Source organism: Triturus cristatus, chromosome 1_1 (assembly GCF_964204655.1).
Source record: "Triturus cristatus chromosome 1_1, aTriCri1.1, whole genome shotgun sequence".
Taxonomy (NCBI): domain Eukaryota; kingdom Metazoa; phylum Chordata; class Amphibia; order Caudata; family Salamandridae; genus Triturus; species Triturus cristatus.
In genome coordinates, this window is record NC_140579.1 from 20,698,031 (window position 1) to 20,723,138 (window position 25,108).

Here is a 25,108-nt window from a genome sequence, read left to right on the forward strand (position 1 = left end):
GACTGCGTCGCGGCTCCCCCTTGCTGAGAAGAAGACCCTCACGGAACCATCGGAGCCCTGCTGACCTCGTCGCGGCTCGACCTCGAAGAAGTAACCATCGGAGCCCTGCTGACCTCGTCGCGGCTCGACCTCGCAGAAGTAACCATCGGAGCCCTGCTGACCTCGTCGCGGCTCGACCTCATCGAGGCAACCCTCCGAGCCCTGCGGACGACGTCTCGGCTCCCGGAACCCCCCCCCAGCTCGAGGATTGAGAGCTGAGCGCAGGGTGTTCCCGTACCAGGCTGGTACTGAGACTGTCCCGCTACCCCGTCCCTGAACGACCCCGAGACTCTTTGGGATCCCTCGATCCGCCTGTAAATATTGCCACAGAAACCTGCCTTTTACTACCGATAAAGACTTGTGAGAATTGATACCCTTGTTGTGTCCATTTTTGGTGGTGGGGGTGCTTGGCTGATACGATCCTAGGGGAAGGACCTTGCCCAGGAGGCCTCTCAGTGGCGCTCGGCTACTTTCCTACGGAACGGTGGCTGTCGAGGTGGTCAGTCCGACACCCTCTGACTCCCCGGAGAGCGCCCTTCTAACACCGATGCAGAGTCTCGTGAGGGTTACACAGGAGGACTAGTGCCAGAGTGTGGGGTAAGGGAGTTGCAAATGTGAAGGTGGGCCGAGATGAGAACCTGTGGCTTGCAGGTAAGACACCACACATACTTCTATGCCGTTGGCACACCCACTAACTGAACTCCACTGCCACTGCTGACAGACTGAGACGAGGGCCTGCGACAACTTCCACTTACCCCCATACTCGTCTCTGCAGCAGGCGCAGTTCTCGACCAAGCCATTTTACTGAAATGGGAACCGATCATTGATGGGAAACAAACTCTCGCTCACTACATACATGTATGCAGGTGCTGTCACCCTCCAAGCTGTCTTGCTGACAGGTGGCACCTTCGGCCACCACTCGGAAGCCCATCGCCCACCACACAATAGTATGCACGCACACCACAAAGGAATGCTAGTCCAATTCATGCTTTTGCTGAGATGTGAATGCCTGGCCAGCAGACTACACAGATTCGGGGCAGGCGCAGTAACGGGCATGCCCTGTGACGCCACCAGTATGATCTGTAGTGCTACACGCAAGCACATAAATACATCAATCCATTAATTAAAAATAATTACTATTATCAGGATAATAATGGAGGGGTGACAGATTGTAGGTATAGGGAGTGAGCGATCAAGGGATCAAAAAGAACAGGAGGAAACGAGGGAGTGAAAAAGAGGCAGGGGAGGTGGGGGCATAGGAGAGTGCATGTACACCGCTTCCGCCGCCTCAGCAGAGCTCCAGATGCTGTTACTGGTCCCTTCAACATGCCTGCGAGAGATGGCCGTGACAGCGCTGAGCTAGGGCTTGGCGGCGCAGGTGGGACCTATATCTGGACGGCGGACCCGAAGGGGCACCTCGGAGAAGTGTGTCAGGCGTGATGATGAATTATAAAAAGTGGACTCCTGAGCGCTAGAGTCAAGCGTCAAGCGCCTCGACGCAGGACAGCTCCTAGAGCACGCACAGGGACTCCAAACTACGTGCGGGTGAGTATGACAGTCTGTAAAGAACCTACATATCATTTGGAGGAGCAGTTTGGGATCACCGCGTGGTTGTACAAGCTCCTGACATATACCTGTTCGGCGCCTCGTCATCGGTATGAGCGCTAAACACAACAACGTCATCCAATAAATAACACCAAGAGAACGGTGTGTCTGAGAGCGTCGCTGCAGAAATCTGGGGGGCACCTCTTTCCTAGGGAACCTGGGCTGCAAGCACCCCGCAGTGGAAGTTTGGGACAGAGTTCTGTCAGTACTCGCCTTGGAGACAGAGAGCGGGGAAAGGGAAGGAAAGTTTTAACTGCTTAAGGAAAAAGTGCTGCCACGCGAAAGGAATGTGAGCTATGCAGCTGGCACCCGTGTCTTATGTACAGAATGATGCCTATGAGTAGTATGGATCCAGCGTTTAGGTGTCTTTGGGTTTGATGTATCGAAGGGTTTTACCCATTCCGTCTGTGTGAAGAAATGCGTTGAGACACTGGTCTGTTAATCAAATGATGAACTTCTTTCTTCCGTTTGTGAAATTCTTTGAATTTGTGATTGCCTTTTTAACAACAACAAACGCTCAATTAAAAAAAAGAAATTCTGCAATCTTTGGATAGATTCCCATCTTAGAATGCAGTCTCAGGCCTGGCTGCTTTCCATATCTCACAGCTGGTGACCCAGTTGGTACATTGCTTCTAGACAAAGGTACCCGCCTAGCTGGTGTATAGACTGTAATTCAGCCTAACGTCCTGAATGATTGTGTGTAAATAAAAATAACTGTGTTCCAAAAAGATCAAACTGTGGACCTACAAGCCCCTGAAAATCCCCATGAGAGAAGGATCCTCCAACAAGTTCCTTTAGAACATCTCTTTTCTTGAACTGTTTCTTCATAAATTGTTAGTTCTCTACAGCACTACCCCTTATCTCACAAAATATAGCCTCCAGTTACCACCGTAATGGTCCGCCGGTGCAGCGTTATCTTACGCAAGCACCTGAGCAAACTTTAGTGAATCTAGGCACAAGTTTATCTACTGGACATTTGTAACCGTAAACCAAAATGAACCTGAAAGATCTTACCTCCATTCTCGCCATGGCCCAGATGTGGCGGGATGATGGCGGTGCGTCGCTCCCCTACACACATGTCCATCAATGCGGTGTCCAGGCCTTCAATCACTTTATTTGCCCCTAGAGTCACTTCTTGAGCGTTTTCATAATCGTGACTGCAACCAAAAGAAGGAATACGTTTAAGACCATTCTTCCACCCACTTTTATCCAATTATTTTTCTATCACTGTCTCCCAAATTACGTGTTCGGAATGGAATAGTGAATTGGATTAAAACAAATGTGGCAAAGAAGGCTGTCTGGCGCATTCTCTATAATCTCGGCAGGAAGTATTTGTTTTGTTTTTTTAAAGGAGTGTGTGGTGATTCAAGACTACATTAGTCGAAGCAATGCACCAAATGTGCTCTGAACTGAGATGTTGCAGTTCAAACCTCCTGCATTGGCTTGGACTGCACTATAAACCTTTCGTAACTCAACAAATTCGCGACAAGAAGTGCAGGGACACTGCCCGTGATAAATACTTATTCTTCAGAGATAGGAACATATTGGTACAAAGATTTGTGTGGCTAAAACGTATAGTTTGAGAATGTTTCAAACTGTGTGCGAAAACTAACTTCATATAAAGTCAGTCTATGTGAGCCATCATTTGACTGTATTTTTGCAACTCAAACAGCCCCAGCATATCATTGTTATATATGGCGGTGGATTCTTGTTCCTTGACAAAGGCTTCCCTGGACCACCGCAAAGGGCTGAGGGAGAGCAACAAGGATGTAAAGAAAGAAAGAGCCTGGAGGGAGAAAAGAAAGAGCCTGGAGGGAGTAAAGAAAGAGCCTGGAGGGAGAAAAGAAAGAGCCTGGAGGGAGTAAAGAAAGAGCCTGGAGGGAGTAAAGAAAGAGCCTGGAGGGAGTAAAGAAAGAGCCTGGAGGGAGTAAAGAAAGAGCCTGGAGGGAGTAAAGAAAGAGCCTGGAGGGAGAAAAGAAAGAGCCTGGAGGGAGTAAAGAAAGAGCCTGGAGGGAGAAAAGAAAGAGCCTGGAGGGAGTAAAGAAAGAGCCTGGAGGGAGTAAAGAAAGAGCCTGGAGGGAGTAAAGAAAGAGCCTGGAGGGAGTAAAGAAAGAGCCTGGAGGGAGTAAAGAACAAGCGAGAGGGAATGAGGAAGCGGGTGGGACTGGCCTTTACGGCAGCCAGACAGTGCCCGCCGGACTGGTCTCAGAGGTTAGTGTTAAGCCTGTTTTTTTGGCTGTTTATGATCCGCTGGGCCGGTTTTTACTAGTGCTTTTCCTGATATTTGAACAAGCATTGCCTGCAACAGGCTCAAATCCTAGTGGTATTTAACACCTTGCTCAACCCCTACACAGCGCGTCTTTACAAGTTCAAAACAGCACTGACTTACAGACATTTAGCTGTCTAATTCACTAATGGGGACCACTTTTATTTTGGTGTCAGGGCCTTTTTTCTGTCCTCCCAGTCTGACCCTGTGAGGAAGGAACCTTGTGAATCACACCATCCTCTTCAGAAGGTTTGATGTCATCCTTCCGGGCAGCAGTGTCTTGTGGCTAGCTATAGCTAACTTCAGGCATCTGGTTGGCGGTTGTCAAATGGGGAGCAGGATAATTCCATTTTTGGGGACAAACTCCAGACCAGCCTAGGAGAACAGAGCCCCTCGACACCCGCAGATTGTAGGAGGCCAAACACACCTTGGACGGCCAACTTACGAAGAGAAGAGCCGCGTGCCGTCCAGCAGGCTGCAGTTGTAATGGTACTTGACGAAGTCGCCCTTCCGGCTGGTGACGTTGCAGTCCTCCGGTTTGTGGGTGACGGTGATCTCAACTGCGTCCGTTGGGTTGTGGAAATCGATGACATGAATGTCGAAAATGAGGACGGCGGAGTGGGGGATCTTCTCGCCTAATACAGGATGAAGAAAAGTTAATAGATGCACGTTCCATGTTTGTTTTCCTATGAAGATTTATGCATGGCTGTTTATTCGCTAGTCCCAGCAGTACACACACAACAATGTGCCATGAAAACAACAAGGCCCTCCCTCTACGTGCACATGAGCGTGCACCAAGGAAACAAGCATTGGCATTGCCAATAGGTCTCAGCTTTGGGACCTTATAAGTATATAGCCATGCAGCATATTATCCTGGGTGCTAAACTAAGAAGTTGTGAATTTCCATTTGGTTTAAGAAATAATAAAACTTGCTTAGAACAGGGGGAGCGGACCAGTCACATGCATGTGGTTTATAAAGCATTAATAGCATTTAGCAGAATCACTAGTACCACCAGGTTCAGACCCTAGTTTCACCGAATGTAGCACACCCGTTTGATGACCTTTACAGAAAGGCGCGTGTTTGTATAGTACATTAAAAGCAACGTTATAAAAAATGTTTGTCACATTGTAGCACTGTGGTTTTTCTTTTTTTTAGAACAGCAAATACTGTAAAAAAAATAGAACAGATTGGGCCTAGTTTAATCGCTATAACTATATTCATTCTGGTATGTTTGAATATCAGCTAAGTAGTTCATTTAAAAAGCATTTGCCCTTTGACCACCTAAGCCATGCCAGCTGTTCAAGGGGTGACGGGTATGTGGGGGGGGGGGGGGGTGCGAACAGCAGTGGTCCACTGTAAAGGAACACAAGGATGGTTTGATAATGATAATTTTTTTTTATGTTGTGCTAGTGTGCTAGGAATCGCACTTGAGTCGCTTCTGAGCGCTGTAAAGTTACATTTGCCCAATTTATGGCGCCCACTTCAGAAGCATGAAATTGCATTGTTGGGATTCGAACACAGCAGGTAGTCAACTGCGATGGTTCCTACAAGTACATAATATAACTGCACCTTCTACACAAAATCATAGCTATGCCCCTCCCTTCTGTGCTATGATTACTTGGAGAGAAGAGTTAAGCGGCTGCCAGAAACCAGGCCAGGTAAAAAGGGTGCAGCATCATTTTGGATCACGATACAGCGTTCGGGAAAGACTCCATGACAAAAGGCTTCAATCAAAGATGTGGCATTGGAAGGAAGGGATTAGATTCAGCAGAAACTGCTCATCATATAAGCGAAACTCACAACTGATATAAAGAAAATATTTTCAAAGATAAAGAAGAGTAAAGCTTGGGTGCAGTGAACCAGCAAGACGGCAGTTACAAAAGAAATAAGCGCGGGTGCCTCGCGCAAGTCAGGGGTGGGTGGGGAGGAGTGCGGCTGAGAGCAAGCAGCGTTTCCCTTGCGGGAGCGAGCGCGATAATTGCTACCATATGGTGCTGCTCGCTCCCGCAATGGAATCGCCAAACGTGCACGTGTTGCCATTCTAAGCAATGCAACGTGTGCACGTTTTTGGGGCAAAAACGGAATCGATTACATGAGGTCCCCTCCTATGCAGCGCATGCGCGCTGCGTAGGCGAGACCTAAAAACATGCTTCTCGATAGATCAGGGGTGTCCAAAGTTCACACAGGAGCAGGCTCGGCAGAAATGTTTGAGGGGTCCCGAGCACAAACTGTCACGGGGCTCCTTTCCAATTTACAATCCAAGAAACACCTAATTACATAAAACGGATCACTTGGGAAGGACACAAGACGCGCCACCTGGTGATGTGGCTGCATGAAGACACAGAGAAGGAATAGGTGAAGTGTCACTTTTTTGTAATTATTATTAATAAATGTGTGTTGGAACAGAAGCACGCAGGTCACAACTGAAGGGGGGCGGAGTAAAGAGCCCGGCTGCCCTGTGCCCTCCCTTGTGACTGTCTAGTCCAGGAGGACCGCGGCTATGACAGAAATTCAGGATACCCACAAAAGATATATTCACCTACAATTAATCTAACAGTGATTGTGCTTAAATAGTGGCACAGCGCCGGTCTTTTGGGCTAAGAGTGACACGTCTGCTGTCAACTGCCAGATTTCCCACCTCTCCCGCATACATAGTTACAACGAAAACAGCTCAGGACGGATGGCCACGGTGTGTCGCTGCTGCACCATATCTTTCAGCTCTCTCGAAGGACCAAGGGACAGAGACGGAGCAAAAACTCTCTCAAATTCAGGAAACAATGTGGCCCTGGTGATCGGAAGCACTCTCGGCTTTACTCATAATGTAGCATTTACTCCAGCAGTTTCATTAAATTTTAGCAGTGTTAATGTCAGGTGCTGCCGTTTCCAAATCCAGTGGTACTCAAGACTGGGGATATGCAGTGGAGTGCGGCCATGGCAAAAATCCCACCAGTGACCAGTAGTTCTCATAGATGTCAGCAGCGAGCGCTTATCCAGCTGTGACATCTAACTGGCTAACACAGTACAGACAGAAGAAACTGATTTTGGTATTGTACGTATTAGTGGCAGCCAGACCAAAAGGTCTGACATCATAGCGCTAATACTGGCACGAGAGGCTGGCAGCCAGTGCAGAGCCTAAAGGTTTGTGACCAGACAACGAGGCCCCAGGGCGAATGAACCACAGCTCTGAGCATGCTCTTTACTGGGCCTCCATCCTGCCCATCACTATGTCCCTGGACACCTTTACCTCTGAAGGACACTGTAGGAAGGTGGATATCTGACTATGGTTACCCCCAACTTTTTGCCTAGTGTCTAGCTGGTTTTTCGACTTAGTTGGCCTGAGATCCTGCCATTCAGGGTCTCAGGCTGTCTGCTCTCTCTTTAAAATGGATTCCATGTACCCTAGGTACATTCCCAATTGGTAAGGATCACCTTATTGGACCCTGTACAGTGTACCCTAGGTACCCAGGGCATAGGTGTACCCTAGGCCTCCCAGGGGCTGCAGCATGTATTATGCCACCCCTGGTCTGGCCTTCCAATCAGACACAACTGGCTGATCCCTCAGCTGGGGCAAGGTCGTGTAATCACCCCTTGCTTAGGTGTAGTATTCCTATACCTAACTTACATATAGACACATGTGTACCTATCAGTCACTCCTATGGCAGGCCTTGACAATCCTGGAGGCAGAGTGCTTGGTAACATGTGAGATGGTGCTCTAGCATGAGCTGAGCCTGTCTGCAGCTTTCGGAACCATGTCCTTATAGCTGTTCTATGATATAGCCTACCATATACTCTTAAAGTGCCTTATAATCTTAGACGGTTATGGTAACTATGGTTGGGCTGTATCAAAACATGTCGTGTAAGGTGTCTAACACTTTGGAATAATACCCCCATACCATTTCTGGTGATGAGGATATTATTCCTCCCTTCTAGAGGGAGAGACATGTTAAAATCATACTTTGCTGTGTAACCTCTGACCAAAGCCTCAGCATCACAAAATGGATGCTGCTGCCACGACACAAGTCTGACCTCCTGCAGCTGGGAGTGATCCCAGCCAGGGAGGCCTGGACAATAGGTTTCCTGCTTGGGGAGGTGCTAGCACCTCCCCAGACAGCCTTTAGTGTATTGGGGCAGGGTGGGCTGAAAGGAATGAGACATGCCTGGGGCACACAAGGTGTTCCTTGCATAGTCCAGTTCAAACCGGTGCTGGGGCACTCCAGCCCCAGCTCTGGCGCGAAACTGGACAAAGGGAAGTGGGTGTAACCACCCCCTCCCAGGTCCCACCCATAAGGCGTGACCTAGCAGGTATCCCAGCCCCCCAGATTAGTATAAGAGTGGGAGTTGGGCCTCAAGACTTGAGATTATCCTGAACCTGCAAAACTGAACAGAAACTCTGGACCTTCGACATTCGACGAAAGAAGAAGACTGAAGAATCTCCCTTGTAGCCAAGGAGTGGCTACCCTGTGCAAACAGGCACCATCAAGTGACTACCCTTTGCTTTGTGAAACGTTCGACGAGGAACCGACTGCAGAGCCCGACCAGAGCCTTGATTTCCAGACTTCTCCGACCCTCATCCACATCTGCAGCAGAGCTGAGATCCGTGGAGGCGACGAGCGACGTGGGACCGGCTACCTGGGAAAAGTGGCTAGTAACTTACAGCGCAGCTTCTGAGGTACCCTCGAAGTTGTGCACCGGGGATTGAGAAGCCCCAACCCCAAGCACCATCTGCACCGAAGACCAGCCCCCCACACTCCACGAGTCCTGCGTGGGGCCCTTCAGCATTTTCCTGCTTGCCGCGTCTGTCCGGTTGCTTGCCCGCTGGCTAGTGGCCTTTGTGACGACGCTCCCTAAAATCTTCTGCGCTGGTTTGGCTCCTCCAGACTGGCTCCCGCTTCTCTGCAAAGAAGAAGCACCCCAGACCTTCCTGGTCTGCACCAGAAGCAAGTCCCTTGTTCTTCGTGGGTTCCGCTTGCCAAGGCTTGGTGAGTCCTAGTCCAACTTCGACGCCGCCGACAGCCAGAGCCTTCGTGGGACAGCTCGCCTCCTGGTCCTGGTCGTCCTCGACGCTTCCTGGTCCTCCTGGCTCCAGCGACAAGCTTCACCTTCCCCTGCAACTCTTCACGACATCGCCTGGTTCCTTCCTGGTTCCACGTGGTCACTGGCTAGTGACCGTGACTCTGTCCCCTCTGCTTGCAGGTTTCTTCTCTTCTTGATCCCAGGCTTGGGATCCACCGGACACTCTCCCCTGACTGCCTGTCAGCATCTTTCTTCAGGCATCCATAGGAGTCGACGACGAAAACGACGCATCTTCACCCCTATGCACCCGCAGCCTGTGGGCTAGGTAACTTGGGTACTCCGGTGCTCATCAGGATAGTGACTATCCTAGTGTCTAGTTTTCAAGTCTCAACTTCCTAGCTACTCCGGAAGCGTCCTAAATCTATCTATTTCTAAACTGTAACATTGCTATTGACTTTTACGCATTACGCGTGAGTGTTTCCACTCTGCACACGAATCCCGTGGGCCTCCCACTCCCTAACTAACGCTAGTGTAGTGTAGCCCCAGCGATTCCCTAGGCCTAGGCCTATTCTATTTCCGTGACAGTGGTTCTTATACCACTTATTTAGTATATGGTTTGCGTGGCCCCTAGGGCCTAACTGTATTACTTACCTGTGTGACTTACTGTATGCATTAATAAGACTGTGTTGTACTTACCTCTAAACTCATAAAGAGTGCTGAGGGTTTGCTTAGAATAAATACACTTTATTTTATATATATATATCTGTTGTGGTGTCCTTTCATTTGGTATTCAAGGGATTATATATGGTATCACAGCTGGCTTCACATGCCATTCAGAGTTTAGCCTAAGACTGCTCTTGTCCATGCTACCACTAGGATAGCTGGTCTATAAGGTTGACTTTACAACCAATCACCATAAGGGTATTTGGACTGATATAAGGTGTACACTATAACTAGTGACATCATACATCAGGCCAACTTCTCACATTGGTGAGCAGCGGTTGGGATCTGAGCTTGCTGTTGTAATACCATTATAATCTTGAGATACTAAATTGGAAGATCACACAGATATTGTCTAGGTACATATAACATAGTTTAGTATACTTAAGTCCTACTGGACTTAGTGGTTGTAGGTTGAAGGGAGTAACACACCCTGACTACAACTACTAGAGAGGTTTAGTAGAAACAACTAGTGTAGGTAGGTGCACACACCACACCCTCACTAGAATCATGCCCCTGGATGGAGATCACACTGATGCTCCCTCAGGAGAGGAGAATCCTAGACAGGTTCCCTCTAGGTATGATGCATTCACATTCCAGGAGATGAGACACTTGTGTACCTCCAGAGGAATAAAACAGGGTGCAAACCCTACCCTTAGACAGCTAGTGGAGCTTCTGGAGGCCTATGATGCTGAAAGAGCTGCCAGGGATGGTGCCATAGCTGTAGATAGGGGTCTACCCACCACAGAGGAGTCAGATGGGCCTTCAGATGGGGAGGTAGACAGCCAGGGCCAAGTAAGGAGACTTAGCCAGGCTAACCTAAGCTTACATGGGAGTTTGCATGGGGTCCCCCCATACAGACCCCCAAGTAGGTTTTCACAGAGAAACAGGAGGGACAGATCCCCTTCAGTGGAATCCATCCACTCCCATGTTTCTAGCATCTCTAATGTTTCCTCTCACAGGGGAATGAGTTCACCTGAGAGAAAGGAGCATAAAGCCAGAATGAGGGAAGCTAATCTGAGGATTCAGAGGGAAGAAATTGCCCTTGCCAAAGAGAAGCTTGCTCTGGCTAGAGAGCAAAAATTGTGTGGGTCAGAACCCACTGGTGGCAGCAACATTCCTAGAGATAGGGATAGGTCTTATGACCATAGAAACCTAAGCAAGATAGTCCCCCCATATCAGAATGGGGATGACATCCACAAATGGATGACTGCTTTGGAGAGGGCCTGCAAAGTACAGCAGGTACCCCAAAGTCAGTGGGCAGCTATCTTGTGGCTCTCCTTTTCTGACAAAGGTAGAGACAAGCTCCTCACAGTCAGTGATGAGGATGCAAACAATTACAAAGTCCTGAAGAGTGCTCTGATAGATGGGTTTGGCTTAACCACTGAGCAATATAGGTTGTTGTTCAGAGACACCCAGAAGACACAGACACAGGACTGGTCTGATTTTGTGGATTGTGCCACTAAGGCTTTGGAAGGTTGGTTGACTGGCAGCAAGGTGCAGGACTATACAGGATTGTACAACTTGATTATGAGGGAGCAGATCCTTAGTAATTGTCAGAACCAGCTTCTCCATCAACACCTGGTAGACTCAGATTTGACCTCTCCCCAAGAATTGGGAAAGAGGGCAGATAAATGGGTCAGGACCAGGATTAGGCCTAAAAATCAGGGTGGTGACCAAAAGAAAGATACCACCAAGCCTCAAGAGAAGGGTGGGGATAAAGCAAAAGAGAAATCTTCCTCAGGGCCCCAAAACTCCACACAGGGTGGTGGGTCCCAAGCTCCCTCCTCTACCACTGTTAAAAAGCCTTACTGCCATGTGTGTAAAACACCTGGGCATTGGAAAACTGACAGCAGTTGTCCACAGGCTAAAAACAAAACTGTTCCTTCAACTACTCCTGTCACACCACCTATTACTGTCAGCAGTAATCCCCCAGGTGGTGGGAGTGCCCCCAAAAATTTGGTTGGGTTTTCTTGGGGAACACAGGGGGATCCTGGCTTAGCCAATTCCCCTGCAGCAGCTACTCTTGTCTGTGATGGTGGCATGGGGTTTGCCAACTTCACTGCCTGTCCCAACACTTTGGGTAGGTACAGACAGGAACCCTACATCAATGGTAGAAAAGCTGAGGCCTACAGAGACACTGGAGCTAGCATCACTATGGTGGCCCATAGGCTAGTTCCCTCTGAGCAGCTTTTGCCTGGTTTCTCATACCAGGTAACTAACATTGATGGCAAACAGAACAGTCATCCCATGGCAGAGGTATGTCTCAGCTGGGGAGGTGTCACTGGCCCTAAAAGGGTGGCAGTGTCTCCAACCTTGCCTGTGGACTGCTTACTGGGGAATGACTTAGAACTCTCAGCTTGGGCTGGAGTTGAACAAGACACCCATTCCAAAATGGTAGGCCTTTCCAAAAAGGGTAGTGGGGTTGTGCCAGTCACAACCCCTGTCCAAGTAGCTTTCCTCCCTGAAAGGGTTGGAAGGGCAGTGGTAGCCACAGCCCAGGCACAGACAGACTTCCCTGTAGAAATTGGCAGAGCTGTGACAGTCACAGCTCAAACACAAACTGAGTGCCTTCCTGAAAAGGTTGGCAAGGCTGTAATGGTCTCAGCCCACACTCAGACTGATATAGGTGTAGTGAAGCCTGAAACTATGGATCACTCCACACAAACAGAGAGTAGTGGGGAGGAAGAAAAGTCTCCCTCTCCCCAGACATTAGGAAAAGGTCAGCCTCCTCAGGGATCTGACCTCACCCCTTGTGAAGGAACTGCCCCAGAGGTAGCCAGGCCTGGCCTGGCAGAGCCTCTGATGTCAGTGGCCCCTTCCAAGGTGGGACCCAGTCTGGTGCAGGTAGCCTGCCTCTCTCTACCCTGCCTCAGTCAGCCCAGGGCTGCAGAGGTCAGGGAGGCCAGTGGACCCCAAGAGGGCCCCTGTCCCCAAGAACCCCCCCTTCAAAAGAATGAGGATTGCCTGGTTAGTTGCCCTAGCCAGGTGATGGGTAAAAACATTCCTGAGGGATCCCCTTCACAGGTAGTTAGGGACCTCCCCCAGAGGGATTCTGTTGGGCACAGGCAAACCTGGGACCTTAGGGCCCCAAACCTGACCTGTCCCTCCAGTAAGCCCACAAAAGGGACCCAGCCTCCAGCTTTAGGTAGCCAGAGGCTGACCCTGAGAGCACAGTGCAACTCAGTTAGAGAAAGAAAGGCATCCATGGTGGAGGATGATTGGAGGAAGCTGAGGCCTCACTTTGAGGACACTCACTTCAGTACTCCATCTCAACACCAGCCTTTTTCTTTGCAAAGACACACCAAAGGTAGAGATTCCCTATGGTGGAGACCCTATGATATCTTTAGGATGAGGGATTGCTTAGTGGACCATGAGACAGGGGGTAACCATGCCAGTGCTGGTTCTTCCTTATATGGCCACTCAGGCAATAGAGGCTTACCTTGTAAAGGCCAGCCTTATCTCCTTTCGTTTGGGGGGGGGTTGTGTAGGAAGGTGGATATCTGACTATGGTTACCCCCAACTTTTTGCCTAGTGTCTAGCTGGTTTTTCGACTTAGTTGGCCTGAGATCCTGCCATTCAGGGTCTCAGGCTGTCTGCTCTCTCTTTAAAATGGATTCCATGTACCCTAGGTACATTCCCAATTGGTAAGGATCACCTTATTGGACCCTGTACAGTGTACCCTAGGTACCCAGGGCATAGGTGTACCCTAGGCCTCCCAGGGGCTGCAGCATGTATTATGCCACCCCTGGTCTGGCCTTCCAATCAGACACAACTGGCTGATCCCTCAGCTGGGGCAAGGTCGTGTAATCACCCCTTGCTTAGGTGTAGTATTCCTATACCTAACTTACATATAGACACATGTGTACCTATCAGTCACTCCTATGGCAGGCCTTGACAATCCTGGAGGCAGAGTGCTTGGTAACATGTGAGATGGTGCTCTAGCATGAGCTGAGCCTGTCTGCAGCTTTCGGAACCATGTCCTTATAGCTGTTCTATGATATAGCCTACCATATACTCTTAAAGTGCCTTATAATCTTAGACGGTTATGGTAACTATGGTTGGGCTGTATCAAAACATGTCGTGTAAGGTGTCTAACACTTTGGAATAATACCCCCATACCATTTCTGGTGATGAGGATATTATTCCTCCCTTCTAGAGGGAGAGACATGTTAAAATCATACTTTGCTGTGTAACCTCTGACCAAAGCCTCAGCATCACAAAATGGATGCTGCTGCCACGACACAAGTCTGACCTCCTGCAGCTGGGAGTGATCCCAGCCAGGGAGGCCTGGACAATAGGTTTCCTGCTTGGGGAGGTGCTAGCACCTCCCCAGACAGCCTTTAGTGTATTGGGGCAGGGTGGGCTGAAAGGAATGAGACATGCCTGGGGCACACAAGGTGTTCCTTGCATAGTCCAGTTCAAACCGGTGCTGGGGCACTCCAGCCCCAGCTCTGGCGCGAAACTGGACAAAGGGAAGTGGGTGTAACCACCCCCTCCCAGGTCCCACCCATAAGGCGTGACCTAGCAGGTATCCCAGCCCCCCAGATTAGTATAAGAGTGGGAGTTGGGCCTCAAGACTTGAGATTATCCTGAACCTGCAAAACTGAACAGAAACTCTGGACCTTCGACATTCGACGAAAGAAGAAGACTGAAGAATCTCCCTTGTAGCCAAGGAGTGGCTACCCTGTGCAAACAGGCACCATCAAGTGACTACCCTTTGCTTTGTGAAACGTTCGACGAGGAACCGACTGCAGAGCCCGACCAGAGCCTTGATTTCCAGACTTCTCCGACCCTCATCCACATCTGCAGCAGAGCTGAGATCCGTGGAGGCGACGAGCGACGTGGGACCGGCTACCTGGGAAAAGTGGCTAGTAACTTACAGCGCAGCTTCTGAGGTACCCTCGAAGTTGTGCACCGGGGATTGAGAAGCCCCAACCCCAAGCACCATCTGCACCGAAGACCAGCCCCCCACACTCCACGAGTCCTGCGTGGGGCCCTTCAGCATTTTCCTGCTTGCCGCGTCTGTCCGGTTGCTTGCCCGCTGGCTAGTGGCCTTTGTGACGACGCTCCCTAAAATCTTCTGCGCTGGTTTGGCTCCTCCAGACTGGCTCCCGCTTCTCTGCAAAGAAGAAGCACCCCAGACCTTCCTGGTCTGCACCAGAAGCAAGTCCCTTGTTCTTCGTGGGTTCCGCTTGCCAAGGCTTGGTGAGTCCTAGTCCAACTTCGACGCCGCCGACAGCCAGAGCCTTCGTGGGACAGCTCGCCTCCTGGTCCTGGTCGTCCTCGACGCTTCCTGGTCCTCCTGGCTCCAGCGACAAGCTTCACCTTCCCCTGCAACTCTTCACGACATCGCCTGGTTCCTTCCTGGTTCCACGTGGTCACTGGCTAGTGACCGTGACTCTGTCCCCTCTGCTTGCAGGTTTCTTCTCTTCTTGATCCCAGGCTTGGGATCCACCGGACACTCTCCCCTGACTGCCTGTCAGCATCTTTCTTCAGGCATCCATAGGAGTCGACGACGAAAACGACGCATCTTCACCCCTATGCACCCGCAGCCTGTGGGCTAGGTAACTTGGGTACTCCGGTGCTCATCAGGATAGTGACTATCCTAGTGTCTAGTTTTCAAGTCTCAACTTCCTAGCTACTCCGGAAGCGTCCTAAATCTATCTATTTCTAAACTGTAACATTGCTATTGACTTTTACGCATTACGCGTGAGTGTTTCCACTCTGCACACGAATCCCGTGGGCCTCCCACTCCCTAACTAACGCTAGTGTAGTGTAGCCCCAGCGATTCCCTAGGCCTAGGCCTATTCTATTTCCGTGACAGTGGTTCTTATACCACTTATTTAGTATATGGTTTGCGTGGCCCCTAGGGCCTAACTGTATTACTTACCTGTGTGACTTACTGTATGCATTAATAAGACTGTGTTGTACTTACCTCTAAACTCATAAAGAGTGCTGAGGGTTTGCTTAGAATAAATACACTTTATTTTATATATATATATCTGTTGTGGTGTCCTTTCATTTGGTATTCAAGGGATTATATATGGTATCACAGCTGGCTTCACATGCCATTCAGAGTTTAGCCTAAGACTGCTCTTGTCCATGCTACCACTAGGATAGCTGGTCTATAAGGTTGACTTTACAACCAATCACCATAAGGGTATTTGGACTGATATAAGGTGTACACTATAACTAGTGACATCATACATCAGGCCAACTTCTCACAGACACTGGGGCAACATGCACTAATATAGCACTTCTGGGCACTCTGGTGCCCATCCCTGTGAGTTTTGGTGATGTCCTGTTGCACAGCCTTGGAGTCCTCGTGGGGTAATGCTCTAAAGCCCTTTGACTCTCCGGTCATGGTGGCAACAAGCTGCCCATCCCTCAGGGTGATGGAGGCAACAAGCTGTCCATCCCACAGGATGATGGAGGCCACAAGCTGCCCATCCCACAGGGTCATGGAGGCAACAAGCTGCCCATCCCTCAGGGTCATGGAGGCAATAAGCTGCCCATCCCACAGGGTCATGGAGGCAACAAGCTGCCCATCCCTCAGGGTCATGGAGGCAATAAGCTGCCCATCGCACAGGGTTATGGTGGCAACATGGAAGCAACAAGCTGCCCATCCCACAGGGTCACTGGTGGGTTCATGCTGCCAAGTGCTCGTGGTTATACTGGCGTCACGCTCTCCAGTCAGCTGGGTATTTCCATGTTGGCCATATCTATCAACTACAGACAAACTCCAACCCCAGCTGGCCACCAGTCCGTCCGAGCTACTTTCTCTTACTACCTGTGTTGGCGATGAGCGGAAACATTGAGCGCTAATAAGGGTCGCAAGGGTACCATGCTGCCCAGTCCCTGGGACACAGTGGTACGATGCCGCCTTGAGCTCTAGGTTTGGCAACAGGCTGCCTACCCTTCTAGGGAATGTCATCCATTCTGAACATGGGCCACCAAAGGGGCCAGCCCTGTGGAAGTTGGTGAACCTTGCTGTTCAGCTAGTCATGATAGCAAACCCATGCTACTGCTTCTTTAGAAGGAATGGACCAACCAACCGACCAACCCGACCCACCCCACCCACCCACCCACCCAACCCAACCTACCTACACACACACCCATGCACCCATCCATCCCACCCTTACCTGCGCCTTCCTCTCCGTAGCCAAGATGTGGAGGGATAACGATCCGCCTCTTCTCGCCTATGCACACGCCCTGCAGACCTTGGTCCATGCCTGGGATAATGTACCCCATTCCGATGTAGGTGTTGTACGTGGTGTTCCTCGAGTAGCTGTGGAGTACAACAGATGTCATCACATTAGATCACTTACTGCAGATTAAGGACACTATTACTTACCTGTAACCAGCCTTAAGCCAGGTTCCCTCCAGACCAGTTGCGGCATGGTGGGTAAAAAAGAAAATGCTCTGGAATGTAGCCCTAATTGACTACCTTTGGCAGCGTTTAATTGAAGCAGTCCATCCATTACTTTTGTTTTTTAAGTGCGGCACCTTAAGTGCAATTGGGTGTCCAGGGCAGTATTATACATTGTGCCTCAGGGGCGCACCAGGCATGTGCGCTCGCTTTGTGCGTCCCTAGGACACAATGGTATTACAGAAGGGGCCGCAGACACTTGTATGTCCCCTTCTGCAATACTCATAGCTCTTGTGCACATGAACCTCAGAGCTATCATGAGAGGGCGTTGCCTCATTTGCATGGGGGCGTGGCCCCGTGTAAATGAGGGAATCACTTTTCCTCTGAGTCCGTGCTGTATTACAGACGTGGGCGCAGATGCAAAGATACCTGTAGGAGACGCACTGAAAGTGTGCCACAAAAAGGTGGCACACTTTCAGTGCGCCTCCTATAGGCAGCCCTCCTGGAGGATAATAGGTCCCATGCCCCCCCAGATATTCCCCTGCATGGGGGTGCAGTCACTCACTGCATCTGCCTGCAAGGGGATTTCTCTCCCCTCTTGAAAGCACGGGCGGCGGGCTGCCTGCACTGTGAGGCACAGAGCGGCTGTGACGCAGCGGCCCCGTATGTCACTTGGAGGTGCTGCGTCCAGGGCAGCTCAAGTTCGCTGCTGCCCTGAGGGCAGCGCGTGATCCATAATAGGAACACTTTCCCTGCTTGCGCCAGGTGCATCTTTTGAAAGGTGCGCCACGGCACAAACAGAGAAAGTGCACCATACATATATATATATATATATATATACTGCCCCAGATGTGGGCCTCCCTGTTTGCTTGACCTCCTTGAGGTGGTCGAAGTCGGCTGGGGCCGGGCTCGAGCTGCCCGTTTATCCAGTCTGGGCAGATCCGGGGCTACCTTCTCGGTCTATACTATTCCCATTGGAGCATGACTTAAGCGAAGTTGCATATGGCTGGTCTCTGAATAGAGTGCCACCGTGGGCAAAGAGCGAAGGCCTGCAATGTGGGCCTCAGTGATCCAGTGGCAGAGATTAATCCATGCCTTTGTTCCTTCCACTGACCTGATTTACACCCCTCTCGCCCTCACTCCTGGACAATTGTAAAAAACGTAAAGAAGAAGAGAAATTGCTGTGATGACCAGATATCTGTAGTGGTCACACTGCTAGACCAGAACTGTGACTGGAAAATTTTTTCATTTTTATTTGCATTTTCTTTGGGGGCATTTACTGCAGGCTGCCGTGCTTTGAGAAAGCACTTTTCAACTGTACCTGGTGAGGTTGTTTGGGTACAGAGGTTCCCATGAAGGGTTTATTTTTGACGAGTAAAGCTCTACTCTGTTTCTATGCATAAGTTTGTCAAGTTGTGTTGCTCAGCAGCAGTTTTCCCACAATGATGTCTGTTCCTGCTCAGATTGAGTGTTGCTAAAATTCGAATTGCAGAAGTACAACAAAGGAAAGAACGGCCAAGAAATGTGAAATCATTTTGAAAGCACAAGACACTGAAAACAATATTGCCTCAAAAACCTCAAACACTGGGAACCACTAAACAAGGGCCTTGATGACCATTTATAGAAATGGGTATACCTGTGGAGAGGGGTGCATATTTATACAGGAACACACTTCCAGTTTACACATTTGTTCTAAACATATACTTAAATAATGCACATTGTATGTGTGAGAAGCTGGGATATCCCATCACCATTTTATATTCTTAGAAATGGGTCTCCATTACAGAAGTGCGTCCCTGCTCCGAGCATCTATACCGGCGACACCTCATCCCTGCACTGAGCATTATGATGTCGACACTTCATCCCTGCGCCAAGCATCTATACCGTCTACACTTCGTCCCTGCGCCAAACATCTATACCGTCGACACTTCATCCCTGCGCCGAGCATCTATACCGTCGACACTTCGTCCCTGCGCCGAGCATCTATACCGTCGACACTTCGTCCCTGCGCCAAGCATCTATACCGGCGACACCTCATCCCTGCGCCAAGCATCTATACCGTCGACACTTCATTCCTGCGCCAAACATCTATACCGTCCACACTTCATCCCTGCGCCAAGCATCTATACCGTCTACACTTCATCCCTGCGCCAAACATCTATACCGTCGACACTTCGTCCCTGCGCCGAGCATCTATACCGGCGACACTTCATTCCTGCGCCAAGCATCTATACCGTCGACACTTCATCCCTGCGCCGAGCATCTATACCGGCGACACCTCATCCCTGCGCCAAGCATCTATACCGTCTACACTTCTTCATCCCTGCGCCGAGCATCTATACCGGCGACACCTCATCCCTGCACTGAGCATTATCATGTCGACACTTCATTCCTGCGCCAAGTATCTATACCGTCTACACTTCATCCCTGCGCCAAGCATCTATACCGTCTACACTTCATCCCTGCGCCAAGCATCTATACCGTCGACACTTCATCCCTGCGCCGAGCATCTATACCGTCTACACTTCATCCCTGCGCCAAGCATCTATACCGTCTACACTTCTTCATCCCTGCGCCAAGCATCTATACCGTCGACACTTCATCCCTGCGCCAAGCATCTATACCGTCGACACTTCATCCCTGCGCCAAGCATCTATACTGTCTACACTTCATCCCTGCGCCAAGCATCTATACCGTCTACACTTCTTCATCCCTGCGCCAAGCATCTATACCGGCGACACCTCATCCTTGCGCCAAGCATCTATACCGTCGACACTTCATCCCTGCGCCGAGCATCTATACCGGCGACACCTCATCCCTGCGCCAAGCATCTATACCGGCGACACCTCATCCCTGCGCCGAGCATCTATACCGTCGACACTTCATCCCTGCGCCGAGCATCTATACCGGCGACACCTCATCCCTGCGCCAAGCATCTATACCGTCGACACTTCATCCCTGCGCCGAGCATCTATACCGGCGACACCTCATCCCTGCGCCAAGCATCTATACCGTCTACACTTCTTCATCCCTGCGCCGAGCATCTATACCGGCGACACCTCATCCCTGCACTGAGCATTATCATGTCGACACTTCATCCCTGCGCCAAGTATCTATACCGTCTACACTTCATCCCTGCGCCAAGCATCTATACCGTCTACACTTCTTCATCCCTGCGCCAAGCATCTATACCGTCGACACTTCATCCCTGCGCCAAGCATCTATACCGTCGACACTTCATCCCTGCGCCAAGCATCTATACCGTCTACACTTCATCCCTGCGCCAAGCATCTATACCGTCTACACTTCTTCATCCCTGCGCCAAGCATCTATACCGTCGACACTTCATCCCTGCGCCAAGCATCTATACCGGCGACACCTCATCCCTGCGCCAAGCATCTATACCGTCGACACTTCATCACTGCGCCAAGCATCTATACCGTCGACACTTCATCACTGCGCCAAGCATCTATACCGTCTACACTTCTTCATCCCTGCGCCAAGCATCTATACCGGCGACACCTCATCCCTGCGCCAAGCATCTATACCGTCGACACTTCATCACTGCGCCAAACATCTATACCGTCGACACTTCGTCCCTGCGCCGAGCATCTATACCGTCGACACTTCATCCCTGCGCCAAGCATCTATACCGTCGACACTTCATCCCTGCGCCAAGCATCTATACCGGCGACACCTCATCCCTGCACTGAGCACTATAATGACGACACTTCATCCCTGCGCCAAACATCTATACCATTGACATTTAATCCCTGAGTGGAACATCTATACAGTCAACACTCCGTCCCTGCGCCGAGCATCTCTACTGTCAACATATCATACCTGCACCAAGCGTCATACTGTCGATCCTTCATCCCTGCATCGAGCATCTATACCGTCGATCCTTCATCCCTGCACCGAGCATCTATACCGTCGACACTTCATCCCTGCACGGAGCATCTCTACTGTCGATCCTTCATCCCTGCATCGAGCATCTATACCGTCGATCCTTCATCCCTGCACCGAGCATCTATACCGTCGACACTTCATCCCTGCACGGAGCATCTCAACTGTCGATCCTTCATCCCTGCACCGAGCGTCATACTGTCGATCCTTCATCCATGCACGAGCATCTATACCATCCACACTTCATCCCTGCACCGAGCGTTATGATGTCGAAACTTCATCCCTGCGCCAAACATCTATACCGTTGACACTTAATCCCTGCACCGAGCATCTATACTGTCAACATATCATACCTGCACTGAGTGTCATACTGTTGATCCTTCATCCCTGTACCGAGCATCTCTACTGTCTATCCTTCATCCCTGCACCGAGCATCATACTGTCAACATATCATACCTGCACTGAGCATCATACGCTCGAGCTTTCATCCCTGTACCGAGCATCTCTACTGTCGACAGTTCAAGCCTGCACCGAGCGTCATACTGTCGATCCTTCATCCCTGCACTGAGCATCATATAGTCAAGCCTTCATCCCTGTACCGAGCATCTCTACTGTCAACACTTCATCCCTACACCGAGCGTCACACTGTCGATCCTTCATCCCTGTACCGAGCATCTCTACCGTCGACACTTCATCCCTGCACCGAGCATCTATACTGTCAACATATCATACCTGCACTGAGCATCATACAGTCGAGCCTTCATCCCTGTACCGAGCATCTCTACTGTCAACACTTCATCCCTACACCGAGCGTCATACTGTCGATCCTTCATCCCTGTACCGAGCATCTCTACTGTCAACACTTCATCCCTACACCGAGCGTCATACTGTCGATCCTACATCCTTGCACCGAGCATCTATACCATCCACACTTCATCCCTGCGCCGAGCATCTATACCGTCGACACTTCATCCCTGCACCGAGCATCTATACTGTCAACATATCATACCTGCACTGAGCATCATACGCTCAAGCTTTCATCCCTGTACCGAGCATCTCTACTGTCGACAGTTCAAGCCTGCACCGAGCGTCATACTGTCGATCCTTCATCCCTGCACCGAGCATCTATACCGTCGACACTTCATCCCTGCACCGAGCATCTATACTGTCAACATATCATACCTGCACTGAGCATCATACGGTCGAGCTTTCATCCCTGTACCGAGCATCTCTACTGTCAACAGTTCATCCCTGCACCGAGCGTCATACTGTCGATCCTTCATCCCTGCACCGAGCATCTATACCGTCGACACTTCATCCCTGCACCGAGCATCTATACTGTCAACATATCATACCTGCACTGAGCATCATACAGTCGAGCCTTCATCCCTGTACCGAGCATCTCTACTGTCAACACTTCATCCCTACACCGAGCGTCATACTGTCGATCCTTCATCCCTGTACCGAGCATCTCTACTGTCAACACTTCATCCCTACACCGAGCGTCATACTGTCGATCCTACATCCTTGCACCGAGCATCTATACCATCCACACTTCATCCCTGCGCCGAGCATCTATACCGTCGACACTTCATCCCTGCACCGAGCATCTATACTGTCAACATATCATACCTGCACTGAGCATCATACAGTCGAGCTTTCATCCCTTTACCGAGCATCTCTACTGTCGATCCTTCATCCCTGCACCGAGCGTCATACTGTCGATCCTTCATCCATGCACAAGCATCTATACCGTTGACACTTCATCCCTGCACCAAGCATCTATACTGTCAACATATCATACCTGCACTGAGCATCATACGGTCGAGCTTTCGTCCCTGTACCGAGCATCTCTACTGTCGATCCTTCATCCCTGCACCGAGCGTCATACTGTCGATCCTTCATCCATGCACGAGCATCTATACCGTCGACACTTCATCCCAGCACCGAGCATCTATACTGTCAACATATCCTACCTGCACTGAGCATCATATAGTCGAGCCTTCATCCCTGTACCGAGCATCTCTACTGTCAACACTTCATCCCTGCACCGAGCATCTATACTGTCAACATATCCTACCTGCACTGAGCATCATATAGTCGAGCCTTCATCCCTGTACCGAGCATCTCTACTGTCAACACTTCATCCCTACACCGAGCGTCATACTGTCGATCCTTCATCCCTGCACCGAGCATCTATACCATCGACACTTCATCCCTGCACTGAGCATCTATACTGTCAACATATCCTACCTGCACGGAGCATCATATAGTCGAGCCTCCATCCCTGTACCGAGCATCTCTACTGTCTATCCTTCATCCCTGCACCGAGCATCTATACCGTCGACACTTCATTCCTGCACTGAGCAACTATACCATGAGTACTCAAAAACATTTCCAGGGGGCCAAAGAGTTTGGCCTGTTGTGTGAGCAAGGGCCACAGTGATGCCAACAGGATGGCAGGTGGGGGCAGGGGGGGGAGTGGTAATGTAAGGCGAGCATAGGGGAAGCAAAGCATGTACATATAAAGGATGAATTGGACATTGTGAAATCAGAAAACCTGGATAAATTGCGGCTTCCCCAGTTGACCAAATTGTGAATAGGCAAATGTTTTATTTCACTTTGCCTACTTTTTCTTCATTATCATGTATAAGAGGACCTCAAAATATGACTTCAGGATGTGCGGTGCATAAAACCTTCTCTTGTGTTTAATTTGATCAACTATAATGTTGTCCATTTATAACAGCAACCCAGGTCACTCACAGGGTGAACATAACTGACATGCCTCTCAGTTCACAATTTGCATTGTTACCAGGGTTGGAGGGAAGCACGAATGTTTTTAAAGTCATGTTTGCAAACCATCAGTTTAAAAAGAAAATACTTCTCAATGCACTGGTATAATCTGGTGTTCTAAGGGGAAACTCTTCGGCAGGTTAATGAAATACACTTTTAACATTTTGCAGAAAAGTTATCATATTTTTTTTACACGTTTGTTGCTAGAAGTCTTTGAAAATGATGTTGTTCCTTAGGTTAAGCTGTAAAAAAATGCTTGTCCATTTATTTAACATCTTTGTAATGTTAGGGCTGATTAGAGTGAACAGCAGCCCAGTGCTTCTGTTGACCAGGGGGCCGCACCTAAAAGGTCAGGAGGGACACAAGCGGCCCCGGGCAGTACTTTGAGTATCAGTGATCTATACTGTTGACACTTCTTCCCTGTGCTGATCATTTATACTGTCAACACTTCATCCCTGCGCCGAGCAGCTACACTGTCAAGGATTCATCCCTGGGCCGAGCAGATACACTGTCAAGGATTCATCCCTGCGCCGAGCAGATACACTGTCAAGGATTCATCCCTGGGCCGAGTAGATACACTGTCGAGGATTCATCCCTGGGCCGAGCAGATACACTGTCAAGGATTCATCCCCTGCGCCGAGCAGCTACACTGTCAAGGATTCATCCCTGGGCCGAGCAGATACACTGTCAAGGATTCATCCCTGGGCCGAGCAGATACACTGTCAAGGATTCATCCCTGGGCCGAGCAGATACACTGTCAAGGATTCATCCCTGGGCCGAGCAGATACACTGTCAAGGATTCATCCCTGGGCCGAGCAGCTACACTGTCAAGGATTCATCCCTGGGCCGAGCAGATACACTGTCAATCCTTGCGTCGAGCATTTATACTGTCGACGCTTCATCCCTGCACTGAGCATCTTTACTGTCGACGCTTCATCCCTGCGCTGAGGATCTTTACTGTTGACGCTTCATCCCTGCGCTGAGGATCTATACTGTCGACGCTTCATCCCTGCGCTGAGGATCTATACTGTCGACACTTCATCTCTGCGCTGAGGATCTATACTGTCGACACTTCATCCCTGCGCTGAGGATCTATACTGTCGACACTTCATCCCTGCGCTGAGGATCTATACTGTCGACGCTTCGTCCCTGCGCTGAGGATCTATACTGTCGACGCTTCATCCCTGTGCTGAGCATTTATACGGTCAACACTTCATCCCTGCGCTGAGCAGCTACACTGTCAAGGATTCATCCCTGGGCCGAGCAGATCCACTGTCAAGGATTCATCCCTGCGCAGAGCAGATACACTGTCAAGGATTCATCCCTGGGCCGAGTAGATACACTGTCAAGGATTCATCCCTGGGCCGAGCAGATACACTGTCAAGGATTCATC

At 50.0% G+C, this 25,108-nt stretch overlaps 1 protein-coding gene across 1 annotated transcript in view; it reads right to left on the reverse strand.

Annotated features, from left to right (window-relative positions):
• Window positions 1–25,108, reverse strand: part of LOC146869177 (peptidyl-prolyl cis-trans isomerase FKBP10-like) — an 89,317-nt gene that overhangs the window by 15,687 nt on the left and 48,522 nt on the right. Inside the window, exons 6-8 of the mRNA XM_085642034.1 lie at window positions 16,790–16,935; window positions 4,356–4,545; window positions 2,659–2,801 (exon numbers count right to left, since the gene is read on the reverse strand). Of these exons, the coding sequence (XP_085498160.1) occupies window positions 2,659–2,801; window positions 4,356–4,545; window positions 16,790–16,935 (479 nt within the window). The remainder of the gene's footprint in view (window positions 1–2,658; window positions 2,802–4,355; window positions 4,546–16,789; window positions 16,936–25,108) is intronic.